We start from the raw sequence: 26,931 nt of genomic DNA, 5'->3' as shown, positions 1-26,931 counted from the left end.
TCCCAATGTTCCCTGGGTGGGATCCCACGGCTCCCGTCCCACATTCCCACATTCCCAGTATCTCCAACATTCCCACATTCCCAACGTTCCCAATATTCCCAATATCCCCAACATTCCCAATGTTCCCTGGGTGGGATCCCACGGTTCCCATCCCACATTCCCAACGTTCCCAACGTTCCCAGAGTTCCCTGGGTGGGATCCCTCGGTTCCCAGTCCCACATTCCTAATGTTCCCAATATCCCCAACATTCCTACATTCCCAAAGTTCCCTGGGTGGGATCCCACAGCTCCCAATGCAACATTCCCAACATTCCCAGCGTTCCCAAAGTTCCCAACGTTCCCTGGGTGGGATCCCACGGCTCCCAGTCCCACATTCCCAACATTCCCAGCGTTCCCTGGGTGGGATCCCACGGCTCCCAATCCAACATTCCCAATGTTCCCAACATTCCCAACGTTCCCTGGGTGGGACCCCACAGCTCCCAGTCCCACATTCCCAACGTTCCCAATGTTCCCTGGGTGGGATCCCATGGTTCCCAATCCCACATTCCCAACGTTCCCAACGTTCCCTGGGTGGGATCCCACGGCTCCCAGTCCCACATTCCCATTCCCATTCCCAACATTCCCACATTCCAACGTTCCCACATTCCCAACGTTCCCTGGGTGGGACCCCACAGCTCCCAGTCCCACATTCCCAAAGTTCCCAACACTCCCTGGGTGAGATCCCTCGGTTCCCAGTCCCACATTCCTAATGTTCCCAATATCCCCAACATTCCTACATTCCCAGCGTTCCCAACATTCCCTGGGTGGGACCCCACAGTTCCCAGTCCCCCATTCCCAACGTTCCCAACGTTCCCTGGGTGGGATCCCACGGTTCCAAATCCCACATTCCCAGCGTTCCCAACATTCCCTGGCTGGGATCCCACGGTTCCCGATCCCACGGTTCCCAATCCCACATTCCCAGCGTTCCCAACATTCCCTGGTTGGGATCCCACGGTTCCCAATCCCACATTCCCAGTGTTCCCAACGTTCCCTGGGTGGGATCCCACAGCTCCCAGTCCCGCATTCCCAACGTTCCCTGGGTGGGATCCCACAGCTCCCAGTCCCCCATTCCCAACGTTCCCCCATTCCCAACGTTCCAGGAGTCCGGGGATGACGAGTACCGCGGGGAGCACTCGGACAGCGATGACGAGGTGGACTCGGACTTCGACATCGACGAGGGCGACGAGCCGGGCTCGGAGCAGGACGAGGCCGAGCCGCGGCGGCGCCGGCGCGTGCTCACCAAGGCCTACCGGGTACCGAGCCCCCCCCGGCCCTTCCCGGGGGAAAAATCCCGATCCCGTCGTTCCGGGGCTTCACCCCCGCGCTGTGTCCCGCAGGAGCCGCTCAAGAGCCTCCGCGCCAAGAAGGCGGAGGGGCCGCGGGGAGCGTCCCAGAAGAGCAGGGAGGTGAAATCCGTGCCCCTGGAGCTGCAGGAGGACGTGGGAGACAGTGAGTGTGGGGTGGGATGGGGTGGGGATGGTGGGAATGGTGGGGATGGTGGGAATGGGGTGGGAATGGGGTGGGGATGGTGGGAATGGGGTGGGAATGGGGTGGGAAGGGGTGGGGATGGTGGGAATGGTGGGAACGGGGTGGGAATGGTGGGAATGGTGGGAATGGTGGGAATGGGGTGGGAATGCTGGGAATGGGGTGGGGATGGTGGGGATGGTGGGAATGGGGTGGGGATGGTGGGAATGGGGTGGGAATGGGGTGGGGATGGTGGGAATGGGGTGGGGATGGTGGGAATGGGGTGGGAATGGGGTGGGGATGGTGGGAATGGGGTGGGAATGGGGTGGGGATGGGGTGGGAATGGTGGGAATGGGGTGGGGATGGTGGGAATGGGGTGGAATGGGGTGGGGATGGGGTGGGGATGGTGGGGATGGGGTGGGAATGGGGTGGAAATGGTGGGAATGGGGTGGGGATGGTGGGAATGGGGTGGAATGGGGTGGGGATGGGGTGGGGATGGGGTGGGAATGGTGGAAATGGTGGGAATGGGGTGGAATGGGGTGGGAATGGTGGGAATGGTGGGAATGGGGTGGGGATGGGGTGGGAATGGTGGGAATGGGGTGGGGATGGTGGGAATGGGGTGGGAATGGGGTGGGGATGGTGGGAATGGTGGGAACGGGGTGGGAATGGTGGGAATGGTGGGAATGGGGTGGGAATGGTGGGAATGGGGTGGGAATGGGGTGGGGATGGTGGGAATGGGGTGGGGATGGGGTGGGGATGGTGGGAATGGTGGGAATGGGGTGGAATGGGGTGGGGATGGGGTGGGGATGGTGGGGATGGGGTGGGAATGGTGGGAATGGGGTGGAATGGGGTGGGAATGGTGGGAATGGTGGGGATGGGGTGGGAATGGTGGGAATGGGGTGGAATGGGGTGGGAATGGTGGGGATGGGGTGGGAATGGGTGGGAAGGGGGTGGGAGCGGGGTCTTGGTTGGTGATCCGAGCTGGAAATGGGATGCCAGGGGAGAGCTCCAGGGCCGGGATCAGGATGCCAGGGCTCTCCAGGCCAGGATCAGGATGCCAGGGCTCTCCAGGGCTGGGATCAGGATGCCAGGGCTCTCCAGGCCCGGATCAGGATGCCAGGGCTCTCCAGGCCCGGATCAGGATGCCAGGGGGGAGCTCCAGGGCCCGGATCAGGATGCCAGGGCTCTCCGGGGCCCGGATCAGCATGCCAGGGGGGAGCTCCAGGGCTGGGATCAGGATGCCAGGGCTCTCCAGGGCCCGGATCAGGATGTCAGGGCTCTCTGGGGCCCGGATCAGGATGCCAGGGCTCTCCAGGCCTGGATCAGGATGCCAGGGGGGAGCTCCAGGGCTGGGATCAGGATGCCAGGGCTCTCCAGGCTGGGATCAGGATGCCAGGGCTCTCCAGGGCCCGGATCAGGATGCCAGGGGGGAGCTCCAGGGCTGGGATCAGGATGCCAGGGCTCCCCGGGCCGGCGTGTCCCGCAGGCCGCAAGCACATGCGCCAGTCCACCACGGAGCACACGCGGCAGACGTTCCTGCGGCTGCAGGAGCGCCAGGTGCAGTCCAAGAGGAAGAAGGGAGGGACCAGCTACGAGCGGCCCCTGACCCAGGAGGAGCTGCTGGAGGAGGCCAAGATCACCGAGGAGATCAACCTGCGCTCCCTGGGTGAGGGAGCGGGACTGGGAATGGGATTGGGATACTGGGAATGGGAATGGGAATGGGATACTGGGAATGGGACAGGGCCAAGATCACCGAGGAGATCAACCTGCGCTCCCTGGGTGAGGGAGCGGGACTGGGAATGGGAGTGGGATACTGGGAATGGGAATGGGATACTGGGAATGGGAGCGGGATACTGGGAATGGGACAGGGCCAAGATCACCGAGGAGATCAACCTGCGCTCCCTGGGTGAGGGAGCGGGAATGGGAATGGGATACTGGGAATGGGAATGGGATACTGGGAATGGGAATGGGAATGGGATACTGGGAATGGGACAGGGCCAAGATCACCGAGGAGATCAACCTGCGCTCCCTGGGTGAGGGAGCGGGATACTGGGAATGGGAATGGGATACTGGGAATGGGAATGGGATACTGGGAATGGGATACTGGGAATGGGAATGGGAATGGGATACTGGGAATGGGACAGGGCCAAGATCACCGAGGAGATCAACCTGCGCTCCCTGGGTGAGGGAGCGGGAATGGGAATGGGAATGGGATACTGGGAATGGGATTGGGATACTGGGAATGGGATACTGGGAATGGGATACTGGGGCTGGGACAGGGCCAAGATCACCGAGGAGATCAACCTGCGCTCCCTGGGTGAGGGAGCGGGATACTGGGAATGGGATACTGGGAATGGGAGTGGGGTACTGGGAATGGGATACTGGGAACGGGATACTGGGAATGGGAGTGGGGTACTGGGAACGGGATACTGGGAATGGGAGCAGGGTACTGGGAATGGGAGTGGGATACTGGGAATGGGATACTGGGAATGGGAATGGGATACTGGGAATGGGAGTGGGATACTGGGAATGGGATACTGGGAATGGGAATGGGATACTGGGAATGGGACAGGGCCAAGATCACCGAGGAGATCAACCTGCGCTCCCTGGGTGAGGGAGCGGGAATGGGAATGGGATACTGGGAATGGGATACTGGGAATGGGGGTGGGATACTGGGAATGGGATATTGGGAACAGGATACTGGGAATGGGAGTGGGATACTGGGAATGGGATACTGGGAATGGGAGTGGAATACTGGGAATGGGATACTGGGAATGGGAATGGGATACTGGGAATGGGTTACTGGGAATGGGGGTGGGATACTGGGAATGGGATATTGGGAACAGGATACTGGGAATGGGAGTGGGATACTGGGGCTGGGGCAGAGCCAAGATCACCGAGGAGATCAACCTGCGCTCCCTGGGTGAGGGGGCGGGACTGGGAATGGGGTACTGGGAATGGGATACTGGGAATGGGAGCGGGATACTGGGAATGGGAATGGGGTACTGGGAATGGGAATGGGATACTGGGAACGGGAGTGGGCTACTGGGAATGGGAGTGGGATACTGGGAATGGGATACTGGGAACGGGAGTGGGATACTGGGAATGGGAGTGGGATACTGGGAATGGGAGTGGGATACTGGGAATGGGATACTGGGGCAGCAGGAGTGGGACAGGGACACTGGGAACGGCCCAAGGGTCCCAGCAGCGATCAGGGATCCCAGGATCAGAGCTGGCAGCCCTGTGAGGTCGCCGTGCCGGGCTGAGCCGTTCCCTGGCCCCGTTCCCGACCCTTTCCCGTCCCCAGAGAACTACGAGCGGCTGGAGGCGGACAAGAAGAAGCAGGTGCAGAAGAAGAGGAAGATCGTGGGCCCCGTGATCCGGTACTGGTCCCTGACCATGCCCCTGCTGCCCGAGCCCGGCCGCGACGACCCCGTGGACGTCGAGGGGTGAGTGGCACCAGAATCCCAAACCCCAGCCTGCAGCTGGAGCTGCCCCAGAGGGGTTGGGCAGCGCCTCAGAGCTCCCAAGTCCCAAAATTCCCCTTTTGGTGGGTGGATCTGGGGGCTGAATCCCAACCTGGAGACTTCCCTTTGCTCTGTCCCAACTTGGGGAGGGGAGGAGCACTTTGGAGCCCCAAATCCCCCTGGAAAAGCATTTTCTGAGCACCACCTTGGAACCCCCAAATCCCGCAGGAGAAACAGGTTCGGGTAGCAGGTCTGAGGCCCCAAATCCCATGGGAGTCACAGTTTTTGGGCTCCACCACAAATCCCAAATCCCCCGTTGGAGCCGCAGTTTTTGAGGCCCCGAATCCCATGGGAATCGTGGCTTTTGGGCACCACCACAAATCCCAAATCCCCCATGACAGTCACAGCTTTTGAGGCCCCAAATCCCATGGGAATCGTGGCTTTTGGGCACCACCACAAATCCCAAATCCCCCATGGGAATCACAGCTTTTGAGGCCCCGAATCCCCCATGGGAATCGCAGTTTTTGGGCACCACCACAAATCCCAAATCCCCCATGGGAATCACAGCTTTTAAGGCCCCGAATCCCCCATGGGAATCGCAGTTTTTGGGCACCACCACAAATCCCAAATCCCCCATGGGAATCACAGCTTTTGAGGCCCCGAATCCCCCATGGGAATCGCAGTTTTTGGGCACCACCACAAGTCCCAACTCCCCCGTTGGAGCCGCAGCTTTTGAGGTCCCGAATCCCTTTGGGATCAGAGCTTTTGGCCGCCCCGAGCCCCACGGGCTCCCCCCATCTTGGCCCCGTGGTGCCGTTGCAGGCTGGACCCCGAGGCGCAGCCCGCCGCCGCCGCGGCGCCGCCGTCGCCGGGGAAGTGCTCGCGCACCTTCATCTCCTTCAGCGACGACGCCACCTTCGAGCGCTGCTTTCCCCGGGCCAAGGCGCCGCGGCTGCCGGTGCGGGAGCTGTGCCCCGTGACCCACAAGCCGGCCCTGTACCGCGACCCCATCACCGACATCCCCTACTCCAACGCCCGCGCCTTCCGCATCATCCGCGAGGCCTACCGCAAGTACGTCACGGCCCACGGGCTGCCCAGCGCCGCCGCCGCCGCCGCCGCCGCGCCCGCCGAGAGCCCCGGCGCGCGGCCCGGCAGGCAGAAGATCGTCATCAAGCAGAGCGTGCCCAGCGCCTGAGAGCCAGGATTTCGGATTTTGGGGTTTGGGGTATGGGGTACGAGAGAGTCCTTTCCAAAACAGCAGAAGATCGTCATCAAGCAGAGCGTGCCCAGCGCCTGAGAGCCAGGATTTGGGGTTTTGGGGTTTGGGGTATGGGGTACGAGAGAGTCCTTTCCAAAACAGCAGAAGATCGTCATCAAGCAGAGCGTGCCCAGCGCCTGAGAGCCAGGATTTGGGGTTTTGGGGTTTGGGGTATGGGAGAGTCGTTCCTAAAATGGCAGAAGATCATCATCAAGCAGAGCGTGCCCAGCGCCTGAGAGCCAGATTTGGGGTTTGGGATTTGGGATTTGGGGTATGGGAGAGTCTCTCCCAAAATCATCATCAAGCGGAGCGTTCCCAATGCCTGAGATTTGGGATTTGGGGCTATTGGGGTGTTGGCGTGTGGGAAACTGGACTCTGCATCCCTCTCAAAACAGCAGAAGATTGTCATCAAGCAGAGCGTGCCCAGTGCCTGAGAGCCAGGATTTGGGATTTTGGGATTTGGGGTATTGGGGTATGGGAGAGTCCCTCCCAAAATCATCATCAAGTGGAGCATTCCCAGTTCCTGAGATCCAGATTTGGGATTTGGGATTTGGGGTATGGGAGAGTCGTTCATAAAATGGCAGATCGTCATCAAGCAGAGCGTGCCCAGCGCCTGAGAGGCAGGATTTGGGGTATTGGGGTATTGGGGTATGGGAGAGTCCCTCCCAAAATCATCATCAAGCGGAGCATTCCCAGTGCCTGAGAGCCAGGATTTGGGGTTTTGGGGTGTTGGGGTGTGGGAGAGTCGTTCCTAAAATGGCAGAAGATTGTCATCAAGCACCTGAGAGCCAGGATTTGGGATTTTGGGGTATTGGGGTGTTGGGGTGTGGGAGAGTCCTTCCCAGAATCATCAAGCAGAGCATTCCCAGTGCCTGAGATCCTGGATTTGGGGTTTGGGGTGTCAGGATATCGGGATTGACAGCGGTGATGGTTTTGTTGAGGGGCTCCCTTCCAGAGCAGCAGAAAATCTTCATCAGCGAAGTGTCGGCAGTGCCTGAAATCCCGGGATTTCGGGATACTGGGGTGCTGGGATTTGGGATTTACCCGGAGTGATGGTTTTTTGGGGTCACTGCTCACCAGGGGTGTTGGAGGAGGGAATAAAGTTGACTTGGGGGTTGGTTTGTGTGGGGTGGTGGGAGATCCTACAAGAATATGGGGCAGGAGCCCCTTTTTCCAGGAGATCCTACAAAAGTTTGGGTGGGAGCCCCTTTCTTCAGGAGAACCTACAATAAACAAAGTGTTTTGCAGAACCCTTTCCTGGAATTCCTACAAAAAATACGCGGTGGGAGCCCTTTTCCCAAGAAATCCTACAATAAACAAGGTTCACGAACCTTGGTTATTTTCCATTAACCTGGTTATTTTCCGTAAGATTCTACCATAATATGGGATTCCTTCCTCCAGAAAAGCCTAAAATAAAGTTTATGGGATTCTCTTTTCCAGAAGACCCTACAAAATTCATTCCCAGCTCCCCCAAACCCCACTCGGGGGGTCCAAACCCCCTTCACCCCCCGGATTTGGGGTTTGTGGGGCCAAACCCTCCTTGAGCTTTGTAGGGTTTGTGGGGTTTGGGAGGGATCCGTGTCCCCCTTTTCTCCCGGCCGTTCCTGGGGTCGGAGCTCTGTGGGATTTGCAGGACTGGGGGAGGATCCGCTCTCCCTTGTGCCCCTGGCGGTTTTTGGGGTCGGCGAGGCCCCGCGGGGCCGGGGCGGGGCCCCCCCCCGTTCCCGATAAGGGCCGGGACACGGATCCGCCCCTCCCGGCCCCAATAAAGCGCTGATCTCATGCCCCGCGCGGCCCCACAGCTTTGGGACCGGCCCCGGCTCTTGGGATCGCCTTTGGGATCGGCCCCGGCGCTCCGGGACCGGCCCCGGCGTTTGGGATCGCCTTTGGGATCCGCTTTAGGATCCCCCCCGCAGCTTTAGGAGCGGCCGCGGGATCGGCCCCAGGTACGGCCCCGCTGTCCCCGCGCTGTCCCCGCGCTGTCCCCGCGGCGGGCGGCGGTGTCACCTCCCCCTCCCCCTCCCCCACAGCGATTTTGGGGTTTGGGGGTCCCGGAGCCGCTTCCCAAAGGAATTCCCACGCTCCGAGGCGGGGCAGGTGCGTCCCCACCCCCGCCCTGGGGGCACCGCGGAGCGCCGCTTGCGGGGCCGCGACATTTTGGGGACTCGCGGTTCGTCCCTCCTGTCACCCCCGGCGGGGCCGGAGCGGGATGTGACCCTGGCAGGTGACAAAGGCTGGCGGCGACTTTTGGGGACACTTCTGGGGTGCGCTCAAGCGCTGTGCCCGCAGAGGGCGGCACGGAGGGGTCCCCCCGTGTCCCACGATGTCCCCACGGGTGTCCCCCCGCTGTTCCCACCGGTGCCACCCCGCTGTCCCCATGGGTGTCCCCCCGCTGTCCCCACCAGTGCCACCCCGCTGTCCCCACGGGTGTCCCCCCGCTGTTCCCACCGGTGCCACCCCGCTGTCCCCACCGGTGCCACCCCGCTGTCCCCCCGCTGTCCCCACCGGTGCCACCCCGCTGTCCCCCCGCTGTCCCCACCGGTGCCACCCCGCTGTACCGACCGGTGCCACCCGGCTGTCCCCACGCGTATCCCCCCGCTGTCCCCACGGGTGTCCCCCTGCTGTCACCACCAGTGGCACCCTGCTGTCCCCACGGGTGACTCCCCGCTGTCCCCACCGCTGTCCCCTCGCTGTCCCCACGGGTGTCCCCCTGCTGTCCCCACTGGTGCCACCCCGCTGTCCCCCCGCTGTCCCCCCGCTGTCCCCACGGGTGTCCCCCCGCTGTCCCCCCCGCTGTCCCCACCGCTGTCCCCACGGGTGACTCCCCGCTGTCCCCCCGCTGTCCCCACGGGTGTTCCCCTGCTGTCCCCACTGGTGGCACCCCACTGTCCCCCCCGCTGTCCCCACCGCTGTCCCCCCGCTGTCCCCAGGTCCCCGCGGCCATGACGCCGTACCGGCAGGAGCTGGAGAAGTACCGCGACATCGACGAGGACAAGATCCTGCAGGAGCTGTCCCCGGAGGAGCTGGCCCAGCTGGACGCCGAGCTGGCCGAGATGGACCCCGAGGTGGGCGCGGGCCCGGGGGGCGCGCGGGTCCCCGCGGGCGGCAGGAGGTGACACGGGCGCTGTCCCCAGAACGTGCTGCTGCCCGCGGGGCTGCGCCAGCGCGACCAGACCCACAAGAGCCCCACGGGGCCCCTGGACCGGGACGCGCTCCTGCAGCACCTGGAGCGGCAGGCGCTGGAGGCCGAGGAGCGCCAGGACCTCGTGCCCTTCACCGGCGAGAAAAAAGGTCTGGGGACAGCGGGGACGGCGTGGGGACAGTGTGGGGAAGGGCTGGGGACAGTGTGGGGATGGGCTGGGGACAGTGTGGGGAAGGGCTGGGGACAGTGTGGGGACGCCGAGGGGAGCGGGCCCCCAGGCTCGGGTATATTTAGCTCGGCCTCGCCAGCGGCTCGGGTGTCCCGGGCGAGCTGGGCCCCCGCCAGCCCCGGGCACGGCCACCAGCCCTGGCAGTGTCACCCCCAGGGACAGCAGTGCCAGCCCCGGGCACGGCCACCAGCCCTGGCAGTGTCCCCCCCCAGGGACAGCAGTGCCAGCCCCGGGCACGGCCACCAGCCCTGGCAGTGTCCCCCCCCAGGGACAGCAGTGCCAGCCCCGGGCACGGCCACCAGCCCTGGCAGTGTCACCCCCAGGGACAGCAGTGCCAGCCCCGGGATGGTCACAACCCAGGGACAGCAGTGCCAGCCTCAGTGAGGCCACCTGAAGCTGTTTGTCCCCGTGTCCCCTGTCCCCAGGGAAGCTGTTTGTCCCTGTGCCCGGTGTCCCCATGTGCCTGAGCTCCCTGTGACCCGTCCCTGTCCCCATGGCCGGTGTCCCCATGTCCCCGAGCTCCCTGTGACCCGTCCCTGTCTCCATGTGCCCGAGCTCCCTGTGACCTGTCCCTGTCCCCATGGCTGGTGTCCCCATGTCCCCGAGCTCCCTGTGACCCGTCCCTGTCCCCAGGGAAGCCGGTGTCCCCATGTCCCCGAGCTCCCTGTGACCCATCCCTGTCCCCATGTCCCCGAGCTCCCTGTGACCCGTCCCTGTCCCCATGTCCCCGAGCTCCCTGTGACCCATCCCTGTCCCCATGTCCCCGAGCTCCCTGTGACCCGTCCCTGTCCCCATGTCCCCGAGCTCCCTGTGACCCGTCCCTGTCCCCATGTCCCCGAGCTCCCTGTGACCCGTCCGGTGTCCCCATGTCCCCGAGCTCCCTGTGACCCATCCCTGTCCCCATGTCCCCGAGCTCCCTGTGACCCGTCCCTGTCCCCATGTTCCCGAGCTCCCTGTGACCCGTCCCTGTCCCCATGTCCCCGAGCTCCCTGTGACCCGTCCCTGTCCCCAGGGAAGCCGGTGTCCCCATGTCCCCAAGCTCCCTGTGACCCGTCCCTGTCCCCAGGGAAGCCGGTGTCCCCATGTCCCCGAGCTCCCTGTGACCCGTCCCTGTCCCCATGTCCCCGAGCTCCCTGTGACCCGTCCGGTGTCCCCATGTCCCCGAGCTCCCTGTGACCCGTCCCTGTCCCCATGTCCCCGAGCTCCCTGTGACCCGTCCCTGTCCCCAGGGAAGCCGGTGTCCCCATGTCCCCAAGCTCCCTGTGACCCATCCCTGTCCCCATGTCCCCGAGCTCCCTGTGACCCGTCCCTGTCCCCATGTCCCCGAGCTCCCTGTGACCCGTCCCTGTCCCCATGTCCCCGAGCTCCCTGTGACCTGTCCCTGTCCCCATGTTCCCGAGCTCCCTGTGACCCGTCCCTGTCCCCATGTCCCCGAGCTCCCTGTGACCCGTCCCTGTCCCCATGTCCCCGAGCTCCCTGTGACCCGTCCCTGTCCCCATGTCCCCGAGCTCCCTGTGACCCGTCCCTGTCCCCATGTTCCCGAGCTCCCTGTGACCCGTCCCTGTCCCCATGTCCCCGAGCTCCCTGTGACCCGTCCCTGTCCCCATGTCCCCGAGCTCCCTGTGACCCGTCCCTGTCCCCATGTCCCCGAGCTCCCTGTGACCTGTCCCTGTCCCCATGGCTGGTGTCCCCATGTCCCCGAGCTCCCTGTGACCCGTCCCTGTCCCCAGGGAAGCCGGTGTCCCCATGTCCCCAAGCTCCCTGTGACCCGTCCCTGTCCCCATGTCCCCGAGCTCCCTGTGACCCGTCCCTGTCCCCATGTCCCCGAGCTCCCTGTGACCCGTCCCTGTCCCCATGTCCCCGAGCTCCCTGTGACCCGTCCCTGTCCCCAGGGAAGCCAGTGTCCCCATGTCCCCAAGCTCCCTGTGACCCGTCCCTGTCCCCAGGGAAGCCGGTGTCCCCATGTCCCCGAGCTCCCTGTGACCCGTCCCTGTCCCCATGTCCCCGAGCTCCCTGTGACCCGTCCGGTGTCCCCATGTCCCCGAGCTCCCTGTGACCCGTCCCTGTCCCCATGTTCCCGAGCTCCCTGTGACCCGTCCCTGTCCCCATGTCCCCGAGCTCCCTGTGACCCGTCCCTGTCCCCAGGGAAGCCGGTGTCCCCATGTCCCCAAGCTCCCTGTGACCCGTCCCTGTCCCCATGTCCCCGAGCTCCCTGTGACCCGTCCCTGTCCCCATGTTCCCGTGCTCCCTGTGACCCGTCCCTGTCCCCATGTTCCCGAGCTCCCTGTGACCCGTCCCTGTCCCCATGTCCCCAAGCTCCCTGTGACCCATCCCTGTCCCCATGTCCCCGAGCTCCCTGTGACCCGTCCCTGTCCCCATGTTCCCGAGCTCCCTGTGACCCGTCCCTGTCCCCATGTCCCCGAGCTCCCTGTGACCCGTCCCTGTCCCCAGGGAAGCCGGTGTCCCCATGTCCCCAAGCTCCCTGTGACCCGTCCCTGTCCCCAGGGAAGCCGGTGTCCCCATGTCCCCGAGCTCCCTGTGACCCGTCCCTGTCCCCAGGGAAGCCGTTTGTCCCCAAGGCGGCGGGGCCGGCGCTGCCGCGGGAGGAGCAGGTGACGCTGGAGCCGGAGCTGGAGGAGGCGCTGGCCAACGCCACCGAGGCCGAGATGTGCGACATCGCCGGTGGGTGGGGACGGCGGGATGGGATCGGGATCGGGATCGGAATTGGGATTGGGATGGGATGGGGATGGGGATGGGGATGGGGATGGGGATCGGGATTGGGATGGGACCGGGAATGGGAATGGGATCGGGATGGGAATGGGATCGGGATGGGGATGGGATCGGGATGGGGATGGGATCAGGATGGGGATGGGATGGGGTGGGATCAGGATCGGGATGGGATCGGGATCAGGATTGGGATGGGATTGGGATGGGATTGGGATTGGGATCGGGATTGGGATCGGGATCGGGATGGGAATGGGATTGGGATGGGGATGGGATCGGGAATGGGATTGGGATGTGAATGGGATGGGAATGGGGACATGGATGGGGTTAGAATAGGGGTGGGATTTGTAAAGGATGAGATGGGATTTCCATGGGATTCCCATGGGATTGGGATGGGGTTGGGATGGGATTCCCATGGGATTCCCACGGGATGGGAACGAGGCCGGACTCTGCGCAGGCCGGGATCCCCGCGGGGCCGGGAGCGGCAGCAGGAAGGGCCTCGGCCGAGGGTAACGCTGTCCCCGAGGGCTGCGCGTGTCACACGGTGTCACACGGTGTCACACGTCACCCAGGGGGGACACCGAGCACGAGGCCAGCATGGCACACCTGTCCTCGTGTCACTGTCACACACCCGAGTGTCACACACATCCCCGTCACCCCGACCCTGGGTCACACACCCGAGTGTCACACACACACCCGAGTGTCACACACATCCCTGTCACCCCGACCCTGGGTCACACACCCGAGTGTCACACACACATCCGAGTGTCACACACACCCGAGTGTCACACACCCGAGTGTCACACACATCCCTGTCACCCCGACCCTGGGTCACACACCCGAGTGTCACACACACATCCGAGTGTCACACACATCCCTGTCACCCCTGACCCTGGGTCACACACCCGAGTGTCACACACCCAAGTGTCACACACCCGAGTGTCACACACATTGTCCCACAGTGTCACACACCCGAGTGTCACACACATCCCTGTCACCCCGACCCTGGGTCACACACCCGAGTGTCACACACACCCGAGTGTCACACACACACCCGAGTGTCACACACATCCCTGTCACCCCTGACCCTGGGTCACACACCCGAGTGTCACACACCCAAGTGTCACACACACCCGAGTGTCACACACACACCCGAGTGTCACACACATCCCTGTCACCCCTGACCCTGGGTCACACACCCGAGTGTCACACACCCAAGTGTCACACACACCCGAGTGTCACACACACACCCGAGTGTCACACACACACCCGAGTGTCACACACATCCCTGTCACCCCTGACCCTGGGTCACACACCCGAGTGTCACACACCCAAGTGTCACACACACCCGAGTGTCACACACACACCCGAGTGTCACACACATCCCTGTCACCCCGACCCTGGGTCACACACCCAAGTGTCACACACATTGTCCCACAGTGTCACACACACACCCGAGTGTCACACACATCCCTGTCACCCCGACCCTGGGTCACACACCCGAGTGTCACACACACATCCGAGTGTCACACACCCGAGTGTCACACACCCGAGTGTCACACACACATCCGAGTGTCACACACCCGAGTGTCACACACACATCCGAGTGTCACACACACATCCGAGTGTCACACACCCGAGTGTCACACACACATCCGAGTGTCACACACCCGAGTGTCACACACACACATCCGAGTGTCACACACCCGAGTGTCACACATCCCTGTCACCCCTGACCCTGGGTCACACACCCGAGTGTCACACACACACCCGAGTGTCACACACATCCCTGTCACCCCGACCCTGGGTCACACACCCGAGTGTCACACACACCCGAGTGTCACACACACACCCGAGTGTCACACACACATCCGAGTGTCACACACATCCCTGTCACCCCTGACCCTGGGTCACACACCCGAGTGTCACACACACATCCGAGTGTCACACACACCCGAGTGTCACACACACACCCGAGTGTCACACACACACCCGAGTGTCACACACATCCCTGTCACCCCTGACCCTGGGTCACACACCCGAGTGTCACACACCCAAGTGTCACACACACCCGAGTGTCACACACACACCCGAGTGTCACACACACACCCGAGTGTCACACACATCCCTGTCACCCCTGACCCTGGGTCACACACCCGAGTGTCACACACCCAAGTGTCACACACACCCGAGTGTCACACACACACCCGAGTGTCACACACATCCCTGTCACCCCGACCCTGGGTCACACACCCAAGTGTCACACACATTGTCCCACAGTGTCACACACACACCCGAGTGTCACACACATCCCTGTCACCCCGACCCTGGGTCACACACCCGAGTGTCACACACACATCTGAGTGTCACACACACCCGAGTGTCACACACACACCCGAGTGTCACACACATCCCTGTCACCCCGACCCTGGGTCACACATCCGAGTGTCACACACACACCCGAGTGTCACACACATCCCTGTCACCCCGACCCTGGGTCACACACCCGAGTGTCACACACCCAAGTGTCACACACCCGAGTGTCACACACATTGTCCCACAGTGTCACACACCCGAGTGTCACACACATCCCTGTCACCCCGACCCTGGGTCACACACCCGAGTGTCACACACACCCGAGTGTCACACACACACCCGAGTGTCACACACATCCCTGTCACCCCTGACCCTGGGTCACACACCTGAGTGTCACACACCCGAGTGTCACACACACCCGAGTGTCACACACACACCCGAGTGTCACACACATCCCTGTCACCCCTGACCCTGGGTCACACACCCAAGTGTCACACACACCCGAGTGTCACACACACACCCGAGTGTCACACACATCCCTGTCACCCCGACCCTGGGTCACACACCCAAGTGTCACACACATTGTCCCACAGTGTCACACACACACCCGAGTGTCACACACATCCCTGTCACCCCGACCCTGGGTCACACACCCGAGTGTCACACACACATCTGAGTGTCACACACACCCGAGTGTCACACACACACCCGAGTGTCACACACATCCCTGTCACCCCGACCCTGGGTCACACATCCGAGTGTCACACACACATCCGAGTGTCACACACCCGAGTGTCACACACCCGAGTGTCACACACACACATCCGAGTGTCACACACCCGAGTGTCACACACACATCCGAGTGTCACACACACATCCGAGTGTCACACACCCGAGTGTCACACACACATCCGAGTGTCACACACCCGAGTGTCACACACACACATCCGAGTGTCACACACCCGAGTGTCACACATCCCTGTCACCCCTGACCCTGGGTCACACAACCGAGTGTCACACACACACCCGAGTGTCACACACATCCCTGTCACCCCGACCCTGGGTCACACACCCGAGTGTCACACACCCGATTGTCACACACACCCGAGTGTCACACACCCGAGTGTCACACACATTGTCCCACAGTGTCACACACACACGAGTGTCACACACTGTCACACACATTGTCCCACAGTGTCACACACATTGTCCCACATTGTCACACACCCGAGTGTCACACACATTGTCCCACAGTGTCACACACCCGAGTGTCACACACATTGTCCCACAGTGTCACACACACCCGAGTGTCACACACATTGTCCCACGGTGTCACACACATTGTCCCACAGTGTCACACACCCGAGTGTCACACACATTATCCCACAGTGTCACACACATTGTCCCACAGTATCACACACATCTGTGTCACACACATTGTCCCACAGTGTCACACACACACGAGTGTCACACACATTGTCCCACGGTGTCACACACATCTGTGTCACACACATTGTCCCACAGTGTCACACACACACGAGTGTCACACACATTGTCCCACAGTGTCACACACATTGTCCCACGGTGTCACACTCGTGTCCCCCCTCACCCTCTGTGTCCCCTCAGTTAAAGCAGCTCCCAGTGCCACCTCCCTGGGGGGACAGCGGGGTCCTGTGTCCCCTGTGTCCCCCTGTCACCCCGATGTGCCCGGTGTCACCCGGATGTCCCCGTGTCCCCGCAGCCATCCTGGGCATGTACACGCTGATGAGTAACAAGCAGTACTACGATGCCATCTGCAGCGGGAACATCTGCAACACCGAGGGCATCAACAGTGAGTGACAAAGGGACACGGACGGGGACACGGACGGGGGATCCACAGTGAGTGACAAAGGGACACGGACGGGGACAGGGACAGGGACAGGGACAGGGGATCCACAGTGAGTGACAAAGGGACACGGACGGGGACAGGGACAGGGACAGGGACAGGGGATCCACAGTGAGTGACAAAGGGACACGGACAGGGACAGGGACAGGGGATCCACAGTGAGTGACAAAGGGACACGGACAGGGACAGGGACAGGGGATCCACAGTGAGTGACAAAGGGACAGGGACAGGGACAGGGACAGGGGATCCACAGTGAGTGACAAAGGGACACGGACAGGGACAGGGACAGGGGATCCACAGTGAGTGACAAAGGGACACGGATGGGGGATCCACAGTGAGTGACAAAGGGACACGGACAGGGACAGGGGATCCACAGTGAGTGACAAAGGGACACGGACGGGGGATCCACAGTGAGTGACAAAGGGACAAGGACAGGGGACAGGGACAGGGGATCCACAGTGAGTGACAAAGGGACACGGACAGGGACAGGGGATCCACAGTGAGTGACAAAGGGACACGGACAGGGACAGGGACAGGGGATCCACAGTGAGTGACAAAGGGACACGGACAGGGACAGGGACAGGGACAGGGGATCCACAGTGAGTGACAAAGGGACAAGGACAGGGGACAGGGACAGGGGATCCACAGTGAGTGACAAAGGGACACGGACAGGGACACGGACAGGGGATCCACAGTGAGTGACAAAGGGACACGGACGGGGGATCCACAGTGAGTGACAAAGGGACACGGACAGGGACAGGGACAGGGACAGGGACAGGGACAGGGACAGGGGATCCACAGTGAGTGACAAAGGGACACGGACAGGGACAGGGACAGGGGATCCACAGTGAGTGACAAAGGGACACGGACAGGACAGGGACAGGGACAGGGACAGGGACAGGGACAGGGGATCCACAGTGAGTGACAAAGGGACACGGACAGGGACAGGGACAGGGACAGGGGATCCACAGTGAGTGACAAAGGGACACGGACAGGGACAGGGGATCCACAGTGAGTGACAAAGGGACACGGACGGGGGATCCACAGTGAGTGACAAAGGGACACGGACGGGGGATCCACAGTGAGTGACAAAGGGACACGGACAGGGACAGGGACAGGGGATCCACAGTGAGTGACAAAGGGACACGGACAGGGGATCCACAGTGAGTGACAAAGGGACACGGACGGGGACAGGGACAGGGACAGGGGATCCACAGTGAGTGACAAAGGGACACGGACAGGGACAGGGACAGGGGATCCACAGTGAGTGACAAAGGGACACGGACAGGGGGACAAGCACCTCCACGGGTGGTTGGGGACCAAACTCGTGTATCCCTGTGTCCCTGAGCACTGTCCCCATGTCCCCACACTGTCCTCACGCTGTCCCCATGTCCCCACACTGTCCCCACACTGTCCTCACACTGTCCCCATGGCCCCACACTGTCCTCACGCTGTCCCCATGTCCCCACACTGTCCCCACACTGTCCTCACACTGTCCCCATGGCCCCACACTGTCCTCACGCTGTCCCCATGTCCCCACACTGTCCCCACACTGTCCTCACACTGTCCCCATGGCCCCACACTGTCCCCACACTGTCCTCACGCTGTCCCCATGGCCCCACACTGTCCCCATGTCCCCACGGAGTCCTCACACTGTCCCCACACTGTCCCTGCACTGTCCTCACGCTGTCTCCATGTCCTCACACTGTCCTCACACTGTCCCCACGCTGTCCCCATGTCCCCACACTGTCCCCATGCTGTCCCCACACTGTCCCCATGTCCTCACGCTGTCCTCACACTGTCCCCACGCTGTCCCCATGTCCCCACGCTGTCCCCACGCTGTCCCTATGCTGTCCCTATGCTGTCCCCATGTCCCCACACTGTCCTCACGCTGTCCCCACGCTGTCCCACGCTGTCCCCATGTCCCCACGCTGTCCCCACACTGTCCCCATGCTGTCCCCATGTCCTCACGCTGTCCTCACACTGTCCCCACGCTGTCCCCATGTCCCCACACTGTCCTCACGCTGTCCCCACGCTGTCCCACGCTGTCCCCATGTCCCCACGCTGTCCCCACACTGTCCCCACACTGTCCCCACGCTGTCCCCATGTCCCCACGCTGTCCCCACGCTGTCCCCACGCTGTCCCAGGCGTGGTGCAGCCGGACCGGTACCGGCCGGTGCCGGACGAGCCCCCGAACCCCACGGACGTGGCCGAGACGCTGCGGCGGCTGCAGGACAACGACCCCGCGCTGCAGGACGTCAACCTCAACAACATCAAGGTGACACCGCTGCCACCGTCCCCAGCGGTCCCCAGGGCGGCCGGTGCACCCCCGAAGTTGCCGGTCCCTGTCCCCAGTAGGTCCCCAAGGTGCCGGCCCCAGCCGGCCCCTGGGTGACGCCGTGTCCCCAACTGTCCCCAGGACATCCCCGTGGCCACGCTCGAGGCCATCTGCGAGGCCATCAAGACCAACACCCACGTGCGCAGCCTCAGCCTGGTGGCCACGCGCAGCAATGACCTGGTGGCCAACGTGAGTCCCCCGGTGTCCCCCGATGTCCCCGCACGGGTCCACCCATCCCCGGGACACCAAGGGCGGCGTCCCCACGGTGCCGCCGTGGTGCCACCGCGGTGTGCCCACGGTGCCACCGCGGTGTCCCCAGGCGGTGGCCGAGATGCTGGAGCAGAACCAGAGCCTGCAGAGCCTCAACCTCGAGTCCAACTTCATCACCAGCGCGGGCATGCTGCGGCTGCTGGCGGCCATCGGCCACTGCCGGACACTGAGCGAGATCCGCGTGGACAACCAGGTGACAGCGGGGACAGGGACAGTGGGGACAGAGACAGTGGGGACAGGGACAGTGGGGACAGGGACAGCGGGGACAGGGACAGCGGGGACAGGGACAGTGGGGACAGGGACAGCGGGGACAGGGACAGTGGGGACAGGGACAGTGGGGACAGGGACAGCGGGGACAGGGACAGTGGGGACAGGGACAGCAGGGACAGTGGGGACAGTGGGGACAGCAGGGACAGGGACAGCAGGGACAAGGGACAGCGGGGACAGGGACAGCGGGGACAGTGGGGACAGCAGGGACAGGGACAGCGGGGACAAGGGACAGCAGGGACAGCGGGGACAGGGACAGCGGGGACAGTGGGGACAGCAGGGACAGGGACAGCAGGGACAAGGGACAGTGGGGACAGGGACAGCGGGGACAAGGGACAGCGGGGATAGTGGGGACAGGGACAGTGGGGACAGTGGGGACAGGGACAGTGGGGACAGGGACAGCGGGGACAGCGGGGACAGAGGGGACAGGGACAGCGGGGACAGCGGGGACAGAGGGGACAGCAGGGGAGATGACAGTGACCTGACTGTCTCCAATCCCGCAGCGCCAGCGCCTGGGGGACACGGTGGAGACGGGGGTGTGACACTGACACTGAGCATGTCCCCCGTGTCCCCGCAGTGCCAGGGACACCAGTGCCAGGGTGTGACACTGAGCATGTCCCCCGTGTCCCCGCAGTGCCAGGGACACCAGTGCCAGGGTGTGACACTGAGCATATCCCCTGTGTCCCCGCAGTGCCAGGCTGTGACACTGACACTGAGCATGTCCCCCGTGTCCCCGCAGTGCCAGGGACACCAGTGCCAGGGTGTGACACTGAGCATGTCCCCCGTGTCCCCGCAGTGCCAGGGACACCAGTGCCAGGGTGTGACCCTGACACTGAGCATGTCCCCCGTGTCCCCGCAGTGCCAGGCTGTGACACTGACACTGAGCATGACCCCCGTGTCCCCGCAGTGCCAGGGACACCAGTGCCAGGGTGTGACACTGAGCATGTCCCCTGTGTCCCCGCAGTGCCAGGCTGTGACACTGACACTGGGCATGTCCCCCGTGTCCCCGCAGTGCCAGGGTGTGACACTGAGCATGTCCCCCGTGTCCCCGCAGTGCCAGGGTGTGACACTGAGCATGTCCCCTGTGTCCCCGCAGTGCCAGGGTGTGACACTGAACATGTCCCCCATGTCCCCGCAGTGCCAGGGACACCAGTGCCAGGGTGTGACACTGAGCATGTCCCCTGTGTCCCCGCAGTGCCAGGGTGTGACACTGACACTGGGCATGTCCCCCGTGTCCCCGCAGTGCCAGGGTGTGACACTGACACTGAGCATGTCCCCCGTGTCCCCGCAGTACCAGGGACACCAGTGCCAGGGTGTGACCCTGACACTGGGCATGTCCCCCGTGTCCCCGCAGTGCCAGGGTGTGACACTGACACTGGGCATGTCCCCCGTGTCCCCGCAGTGCCAGGGTGTGACACTGACACTGAGCATGTCCCCCGTGTCCCCGCAGTGCCAGGGACACCAGTGCCAGGGTGTGACCCTGACACTGGGCATGTCCCCCGTGTCCCCGCAGTGCCAGGCTGTGACACTGACACTGAGCATGTCCCCCGTGTCCCCGCAGTGCCAGGGTGTGACACTGACACTGGGCATGTCCCCCGTGTCCCCGCAGTGCCAGGGTGTGACACTGACACTGAGCATGTCCCCCGTGTCCCCGCAGTGCCAGCGCCTGGGGGACACGGTGGAGATGGCCATGGCAGCCACCCTGGAGCAGTGCCCGTCCCTGCTGCGCTTCGGCTACACCTTCACCCAGCAGGGCCCGCGGGCGCGCGCCGCCGCCGCCCTCACCCGCAACAGCGAGCTCCGTGAGTGTCCCCAGCGTCCCCAGGTGTCCCCAGGGCCACCCCGGGGTCACTGCCAGGGGGTTCCACCAGGGAGGGCTCCCCCAGAGATGTCCCCAGCTCAGAACGAGCCCCTGAGTGTCCCCTGGTGTCCCCAGGTGTCCCCAGTGGTCCCCAGATGTCCCCAGGTGTCCCCAGATGTCCCCAGGGCCACCCCGGGGTCACTGCCAGGGGGTTCCACCAGGGAGGGCTCCCCCAGAGATGTCCCCAGCTCAGAACGAGCCCCTGAGTGTCCCCTGGTGTCCCCAGGTGTCCCCAGTGGTCCCCAGATGTCCCCAGGTGTCCCCAGATGTCCCCAGGGCCACCCCGGGGTCACTGCCAGGGGGTTCCACCAGGGAGGGCTCCCCCAGAGATGTCCCCAGCTCAGAACGAGCCCCTGAGTGTCCCCAGGTGTCCCCAGGTGTCCCCAGATGTCCCCAGATGTTCCCTGGCATCCCCAGATGTCCCCAGGGCCACCCTGAGGTCACTGCCAGGGGGTTCCACCAGGGAGGGCTCCCCCAGAGCTGTCCCCAGCTCAGAACGAGCCCCTGAGTGTCCCCAGGGGTCCCCTCGGGGACGGACTTTGGGGTCCCACCCCTGACCCCCCTTTTCTCTCCCCTCAGGTCGCCAACAGAAGAAATCCTAAAAATTCCCCCGTGCCCGCCCCGAGCTCAGGAACCGCTGGGAATAAAGTGGAAAAATGGTGGGAAAACGGTCCCAAAAAATTCCCGCTTTATTCCCGGGGCTCTGGGGACACTTGGGGACGTTTGGGGACAGCTGGGAACACTTGGGGATGTCAGGCCGGTGGCAGCGGTGGCGGCTCCTCCTCGTCGGAGTCGAACTCGGCGTTCCCGTCCTTCACCCAGTTCCCAGCGGGATCCTGGAGCCAGCCCCGGCTGGGATGCAGGAAAGGGGGTTGGGGGATTTTCTGGGATTTTTGGGAATTTTTTTGGACGTTTTTGGTAGGTTTTGAGGATTTTTTTGTGTTTTTTGAGGCTTTGTTTTGGATTCTTGGGGATTTTTTTGGGGGGAGTTCTTTTGGGATGTTTTGGGGGATTTCTGCGGGGATTTTTTGGGGGATACTTTTGGGATTTTCCCCAGAATTCCCAGATCCCAACCCACCTGCGCAGGTGCAGGTGGTGCCGCAGGATCCGCAGCCGCTCCGGGCTCGGCCCTTCGGAACACCGGGAATTTCCATCCGGCCCTTCGGAACACCGGGAATTTCCTTTCCTTCCCCGTTTCCTGTCCTTGGGAACGCCTGCGGGAGCGAGGGAGGGGCTGCTGGGAATTCCGGGAATGAGGAATTCCCGGGAAAACCCCCTGGAATGGGCGGGGTCTCACCCTCTGTGTGTGCGGGGCTGGGGGTTTCGGAATTCCCGGAATTCCCGAGGTTCTGGGACGGCTCCGGGGGTGTCTGGGAATTTTTTGGGATAATCCCGGGGATCCCGGCCCGGGAGCTACTGCCCTTTGTCCTGGGAGGGGGAAGGGAGAGAGGGTGAATCCCAAAACATTCCTGAAATTTTGGGGTTTTCCCCCAGTTCTCCTCATCCCACCCATCCATGTGCCAGGAATTCCAGAGCTTTTCCCATCCTTCCCAAGCCCCTTCCTGGGAATGTCTGGTGTCCCTGTGTCCCTTTTCTGGGTTTTTCCTGGCATCCCTGAGTTCCTTTCCCCTCTTTCCGCGTTTTCCCCATCTTTGCTCATTTTCTCCCCATTCCCCCCATTTCCCCTGATTTCCCCTGTTTTTTGCCCCATTTTCCCCCCATTTCCCCCGTTTTCCCCCATTTTCCCCCATTTTCCTCCATTTCCCCATTTTCCCCATTTCCCCATTTCCCCATTTTCCCGTTTTCCCCCGTTTCCCCCCATTTCCCCCCCATTTTCCCATTTCCCCCATTTCCCCGTTTTCCCCCATATTTCCCCATTTCCCCCCATTTCCCATTCCCCGTTTCTCCCATTTCCCCCCATATTTCCCCATTTCCCCATATTTCCCCCCATATTTCCCCATATTTCCCCATTTCCCCCATATTTCCCCCCCATTTTCCCATTTCCCCCATTTCCCCATTTCCCCGTTTTCCCCCATATTTCCCCATTTCCCCCATATTTCCCCCCCATTTTCCCATTTCCCCCATTTCCCCATTTCCCCGTTTTCCCCCATATTTCCCCATTTCCCCCCATTTCCCCATTTCCCATTTCCCCATTTCCCATTTCCCCGTTTCTCCCATTTCCCCCCATATTTCCCCATTTCCCCATATTTCCCCCCATATTTCCCCATATTTCCCCATTTCCCCCATATTTCCCCATTTCCCCCCCATTTCCCCCATATTTCCCCATTTTCCCATTTCCCCCATATTTCCCCGTTTCCCCATTCCCCCATATTTCCCCCATATTTCCCCCATTTCCCCCATATTTCCCCGTTTCCCCCCATATTTCCCCCGTTTCCCCCCATATTTCCCCCGTTTCCCCCCATATTTCCCCATTTCCCCCATATTTCCCCCGTTTCCCCATTCCCCCATATTTCCCCCATATTTCCCCGTTTCCCCCCATATTTCCCCCATTTCCCCCATATTTCCCCATTTCCCCGTTTCCCCCATATTTCCCCGTTTCCCCCATATTTCCCCGTTTCCCCCCATATTTCCCCCGTTTCCCCCCATATTTCCCGTTTCCCCTGGCTGTCCCTCACGCTCTCCGGCAGCAGCCGCTGTACGGGGCCGATGTCAGCAGCGCGCTCCGGGCCAGCCGGCGCGTCCGGGCCAGCAGCGGCGCCTGGGGATGGCCACGCCCACGTCAGGCCACGCCCACACGAGGCCACACCCACACAGATCACATCCCACCATGCCACGCCCACTTAGGACATGTCTGGAGGCCACACCCCAATGGAAACCACACCCACACAGAACCACACCCACACAGGCCACGCCCACGCTGTCATCCCCATACAGACCACACCCACTTGGGACAACACCCACATAGACCACACCCCTATATAGGCCACACCCACTCAAGATAACACCCATATAGGCCACACCCCCATACAGAGCACACCCCCACATAGGCCACACCCACTTGAGACAACACCCATATAGGCCACACCCACATATAGACCACACCCACTTAGAGACACCATGTGGGCGTGACCACACCTGTAGATGCCACACCCACAAAAACCACACCCACATGGAACCACACCCTCAGATGCCACGCCCATTTGGTGCCACGCCCACCTGCACAGCCGGGGCCACGCCCGGGGCCTCCTGCGGGGTCACCTGGGGGCCCTGCGGGGTCACCTGGGGCCAGCGGTGCCGCCCGAAGGAACGGCGCAGGTCTGGAACGGACAGGGACACGTGAGGGACAGGGGGACAGGGACAGGGACAGGGACAGGGACAGGGACAGGGACACGTGAGGGACAGGGGGACAGGGACAGGGACAGAGGGACAGGGACAGAGGGATAGGGACACGTGAGGGACAGGGGGACAGGGACAGGGACAGAGGGACAGGGACAGAGGGATAGGGACACGTGAGGGACAGGGGGACAGGGACAGGGACAGGGACAGGGACAGGGGGACAGGGACAGGGACAGGGACAGGGGACAGGGACACGTGAGGGACAGAGGGACAGGGACAGGGACAGAGGGACAGGGACAGGGACAGGGACAGGGACACATGAGGGACAGGGGGACAGGGACAGGGACAGGGACAGAGGGACAGGGACACGTGAGGGACAGAGGGACAGAGGGACAGGGACAGGGACATGTGAGGGACAGAGGGACAGGGACAGGGGACAGGGACAGAGGGACAGGGACAGGGACAGGGGACAGGGACACGTGAGGGACAGAGGGACAGAGGGACAGGGACAGGGACATGTGAGGGACAGAGGGGCAGGGACAGGGACACGTGAGGGACAGGGGGACAGAGGGACAGGGACAGGTACAGGGACACGTGAGGGACAGAGGGACAGGGACAGGGACAGGGGGACAGGGACAGGGGGACAAGGACACGGACACGTGAGGGACAGGGGGACAGGGGGACAGGGGGACAGAGGGACAGGGACAGGGACGGGGACAGGGACAGGGACGGGGACAGGGATGGGGACAGGGACAGAGGGACAGGGATGGGACACGTGAGGGACAGCAGGGACAGGGATGGGAGAGGGACGGGACAGGGGTGAGGGGACACGAAATATGGGACAGAGGACAGAGAACAGAGACAGTGGAGGTGACAGCAGAGGTGACGGCACAGGTGACGGCACAGGTGACGGCACAGGTGACAGCACAGGTGACACGGGGACAGCACAGGTGACGGCACAGGTGACACCAGAGGTGACACGGGGACAGCAGAGGTGACAGCAGAGGTGACCGCAGAGGTGACACGGGGACAGCAGAGGTGACAGCAGAGGTGACAGCACAGGTGACAGCAGAGGTGATGGCACAGGTGACAGCAGAGGTGACACGGGGACAGCAGAGGTGACAGCAGAGGTGACAGCACAGGTGACGGCACAGGTGACACGGGACACGCCCACTCACTGTCCAGGTGCTTCCTGCCCGCCCGGTGCAGCAGCAGCGTCTGCAGAGTGTCACACACGGGCCGCTGGGGACACAGCGAGCACGCCAGCCTGGGGACAGCGGGGACACTGAGGGACACCCAGGGGACACCCCGGGACAGCAGGGGACACCCCGGGACAGCAGGGGACACCCCGGGACACCCAGGGGACAGCAGGGGACAGCAGGGGACAGCAGGGGACCCTCACCTGCCGTCGCGCAGCAGCAGCGCCTCGTCCTCGGGGATGGCGCTGGCCAGCAGCTCGGCCACGCGGCGCCTCTGGGGACAGGGGGCCACCCACGGTCACCCCCTGTCCCCAAACTGTCCCCAGACTGTCCCCAAGCCGTCCTCAAACTGTCCCCAAACCGTCCCCAAACCGTCCCAAAACCGTCCTCAAACTGTCCCCAAACCGTCCTCAAACTGTCCCCAAACCGTCCCCAAACCGTCCCAAAACCGTCCTCAAACTGTCCCCAAACCGTCCCCAAACCGTCCTCAAACCGTCCCCAAACCGTCCCCAAACCGTCCCAAAACCGTCCTCAAACTGTCCCCAAACCGTCCTCAAACCGTCCCCAAACCGTCCCCAAACCGTCCCCAAACCGTCCTCAAACTGTCCCCAAACCGTCCCCCCGTGGCAAAGCCACCCTGGGGACAGCCCTGGGACGGGCTGAGGGGACAAAGTGGGGCCGGGGAAGGACCTGGGGGACCTCGAGGGGACTGAGGGGATACAAAGGGACCGAGGGAAGGGTTGGGGGACCTCGAGGGGACAAAGGCGGACCCAGGGAAGGCCTCAGGGGGACCCAGGGAAGGCCTCAGGGGACCCGCGGGGTTCAGGCCGCGGCCCAGGGACGGCCGGGGCTGGGCTTGGCCATGCCGGGGGTCCCCGAGGGGTGCCCGGAGAGGGGTCCTGGGGGTCCCGGGGGTCGCCGGCCCCACCTGCAGCGCCCCGAGCGGCCCCGGGTCGCTCTCGTCGCGCTTAAAGGACATGGCGGTCCTCGCTAGGCCGCGGTCGCCATGGCAACCGCCACCGCCGCTTCCGGGTAGCGCTTCCCAGCGGACAGTCGGCGGGGCGAACCACCAATCAGCGAGCGCTCAGCGCGGCCCCCGCGGCGCGATGGGAGTTGTAGTTCGAGCGCGGGACGCCTCCGTGGAGATAGCGGCGGAGATGACCCGTGCGGAACTAC

At 62.9% G+C, this 26,931-nt stretch overlaps 3 protein-coding genes across 4 annotated transcripts; 2 read left to right on the top strand and 1 right to left on the bottom strand.

The window, feature by feature from the left end:
* Positions 1 to 748: 748 nt before the first annotated feature.
* VPS72 (vacuolar protein sorting 72 homolog) lies at positions 749 to 7,577 on the top strand (the record flags this gene model as incomplete). The annotated part of the gene is made up of 5 exons (XM_053966731.1): positions 749 to 1,291; positions 1,376 to 1,487; positions 2,989 to 3,168; positions 4,810 to 4,951; positions 5,792 to 7,577. Coding segments are annotated over 5 exons (1,350 nt in total), but the record flags the coding sequence as incomplete, so codon positions are not given.
* A 420-nt stretch (positions 7,578 to 7,997) lies between these two features.
* On the top strand, positions 7,998 to 22,039 carry TMOD4 (tropomodulin 4). 2 transcript variants are annotated; one of them, XM_053967126.1, is made up of 10 exons: positions 7,998 to 8,173; positions 9,158 to 9,292; positions 9,362 to 9,518; positions 12,158 to 12,280; positions 16,380 to 16,469; positions 18,671 to 18,801; positions 18,943 to 19,050; positions 19,181 to 19,324; positions 21,056 to 21,200; positions 21,839 to 22,039. In XM_053967126.1, exons 2-10 carry the CDS (start codon positions 9,170 to 9,172, stop codon positions 21,859 to 21,861), a joined length of 1,044 nt encoding a protein of 347 aa, XP_053823101.1. In that variant the 5' UTR covers positions 7,998 to 8,173; positions 9,158 to 9,169; the 3' UTR covers positions 21,862 to 22,039. The 2 variants fall into 2 exon arrangements, with proteins under 2 accessions (XP_053823101.1, XP_053823102.1); XM_053967127.1 differs by lacking the exon at positions 7,998 to 8,173 and adding an exon at positions 8,388 to 8,451.
* SCNM1 (sodium channel modifier 1) lies at positions 21,926 to 26,826 on the bottom strand. Its single transcript, XM_053967128.1, has 8 exons — positions 26,684 to 26,826; positions 25,959 to 26,029; positions 25,735 to 25,823; positions 24,437 to 24,537; positions 23,896 to 23,978; positions 22,557 to 22,687; positions 22,338 to 22,473; positions 21,926 to 22,111 (listed from the first exon to the last, which is right to left on the bottom strand). Exons 1-8 carry the CDS (start codon positions 26,732 to 26,734, stop codon positions 22,012 to 22,014), a joined length of 762 nt encoding a protein of 253 aa, XP_053823103.1. The 5' UTR covers positions 26,735 to 26,826; the 3' UTR covers positions 21,926 to 22,011.
* Between the last annotated feature and the right edge of the window lie 105 nt (positions 26,827 to 26,931).

Source organism: Vidua chalybeata, chromosome 29 (genome assembly GCF_026979565.1).
Source record: "Vidua chalybeata isolate OUT-0048 chromosome 29, bVidCha1 merged haplotype, whole genome shotgun sequence".
NCBI classification, from domain to species: Eukaryota; Metazoa; Chordata; class Aves; order Passeriformes; family Viduidae; genus Vidua; species Vidua chalybeata.
Note: the sequence above shows the minus strand (reverse complement) of the source record. Positions and strands in the feature narration are given on the sequence as shown.

Bases quoted from the DNA above. Each gene is read 5' to 3' on its own strand.
- TMOD4 (XM_053967126.1), top strand. From the start codon at position 9,170: ATGACGCCGTACCGGCAGGAGCTGGAGAAGTACCGCGACATCGACGAG. The intron at 9,293-9,361 runs GTGGGCGCGGGC...CGCTGTCCCCAG, and splicing joins TGGCCGAGATGGACCCCGAG to AACGTGCTGCTGCCCGCGGG. The intron at 19,051-19,180 runs GTGAGTCCCCCG...CGGTGTCCCCAG, and splicing joins GCAATGACCTGGTGGCCAAC to GCGGTGGCCGAGATGCTGGA.
- SCNM1 (XM_053967128.1), bottom strand. From the start codon at position 26,734: ATGTCCTTTAAGCGCGACGAGAGCGACCCGGGGCCGCTCGGGGCGCTG. The intron at 26,030-26,683 runs GTGGGGCCGGCG...CCCTGTCCCCAG, and splicing joins GGCCGCTCGGGGCGCTGCAG to AGGCGCCGCGTGGCCGAGCT. The intron at 22,474-22,556 runs GTGAGACCCCGC...TCGCTCCCGCAG, and splicing joins CAGCCCCGCACACACAGAGG to GCGTTCCCAAGGACAGGAAA.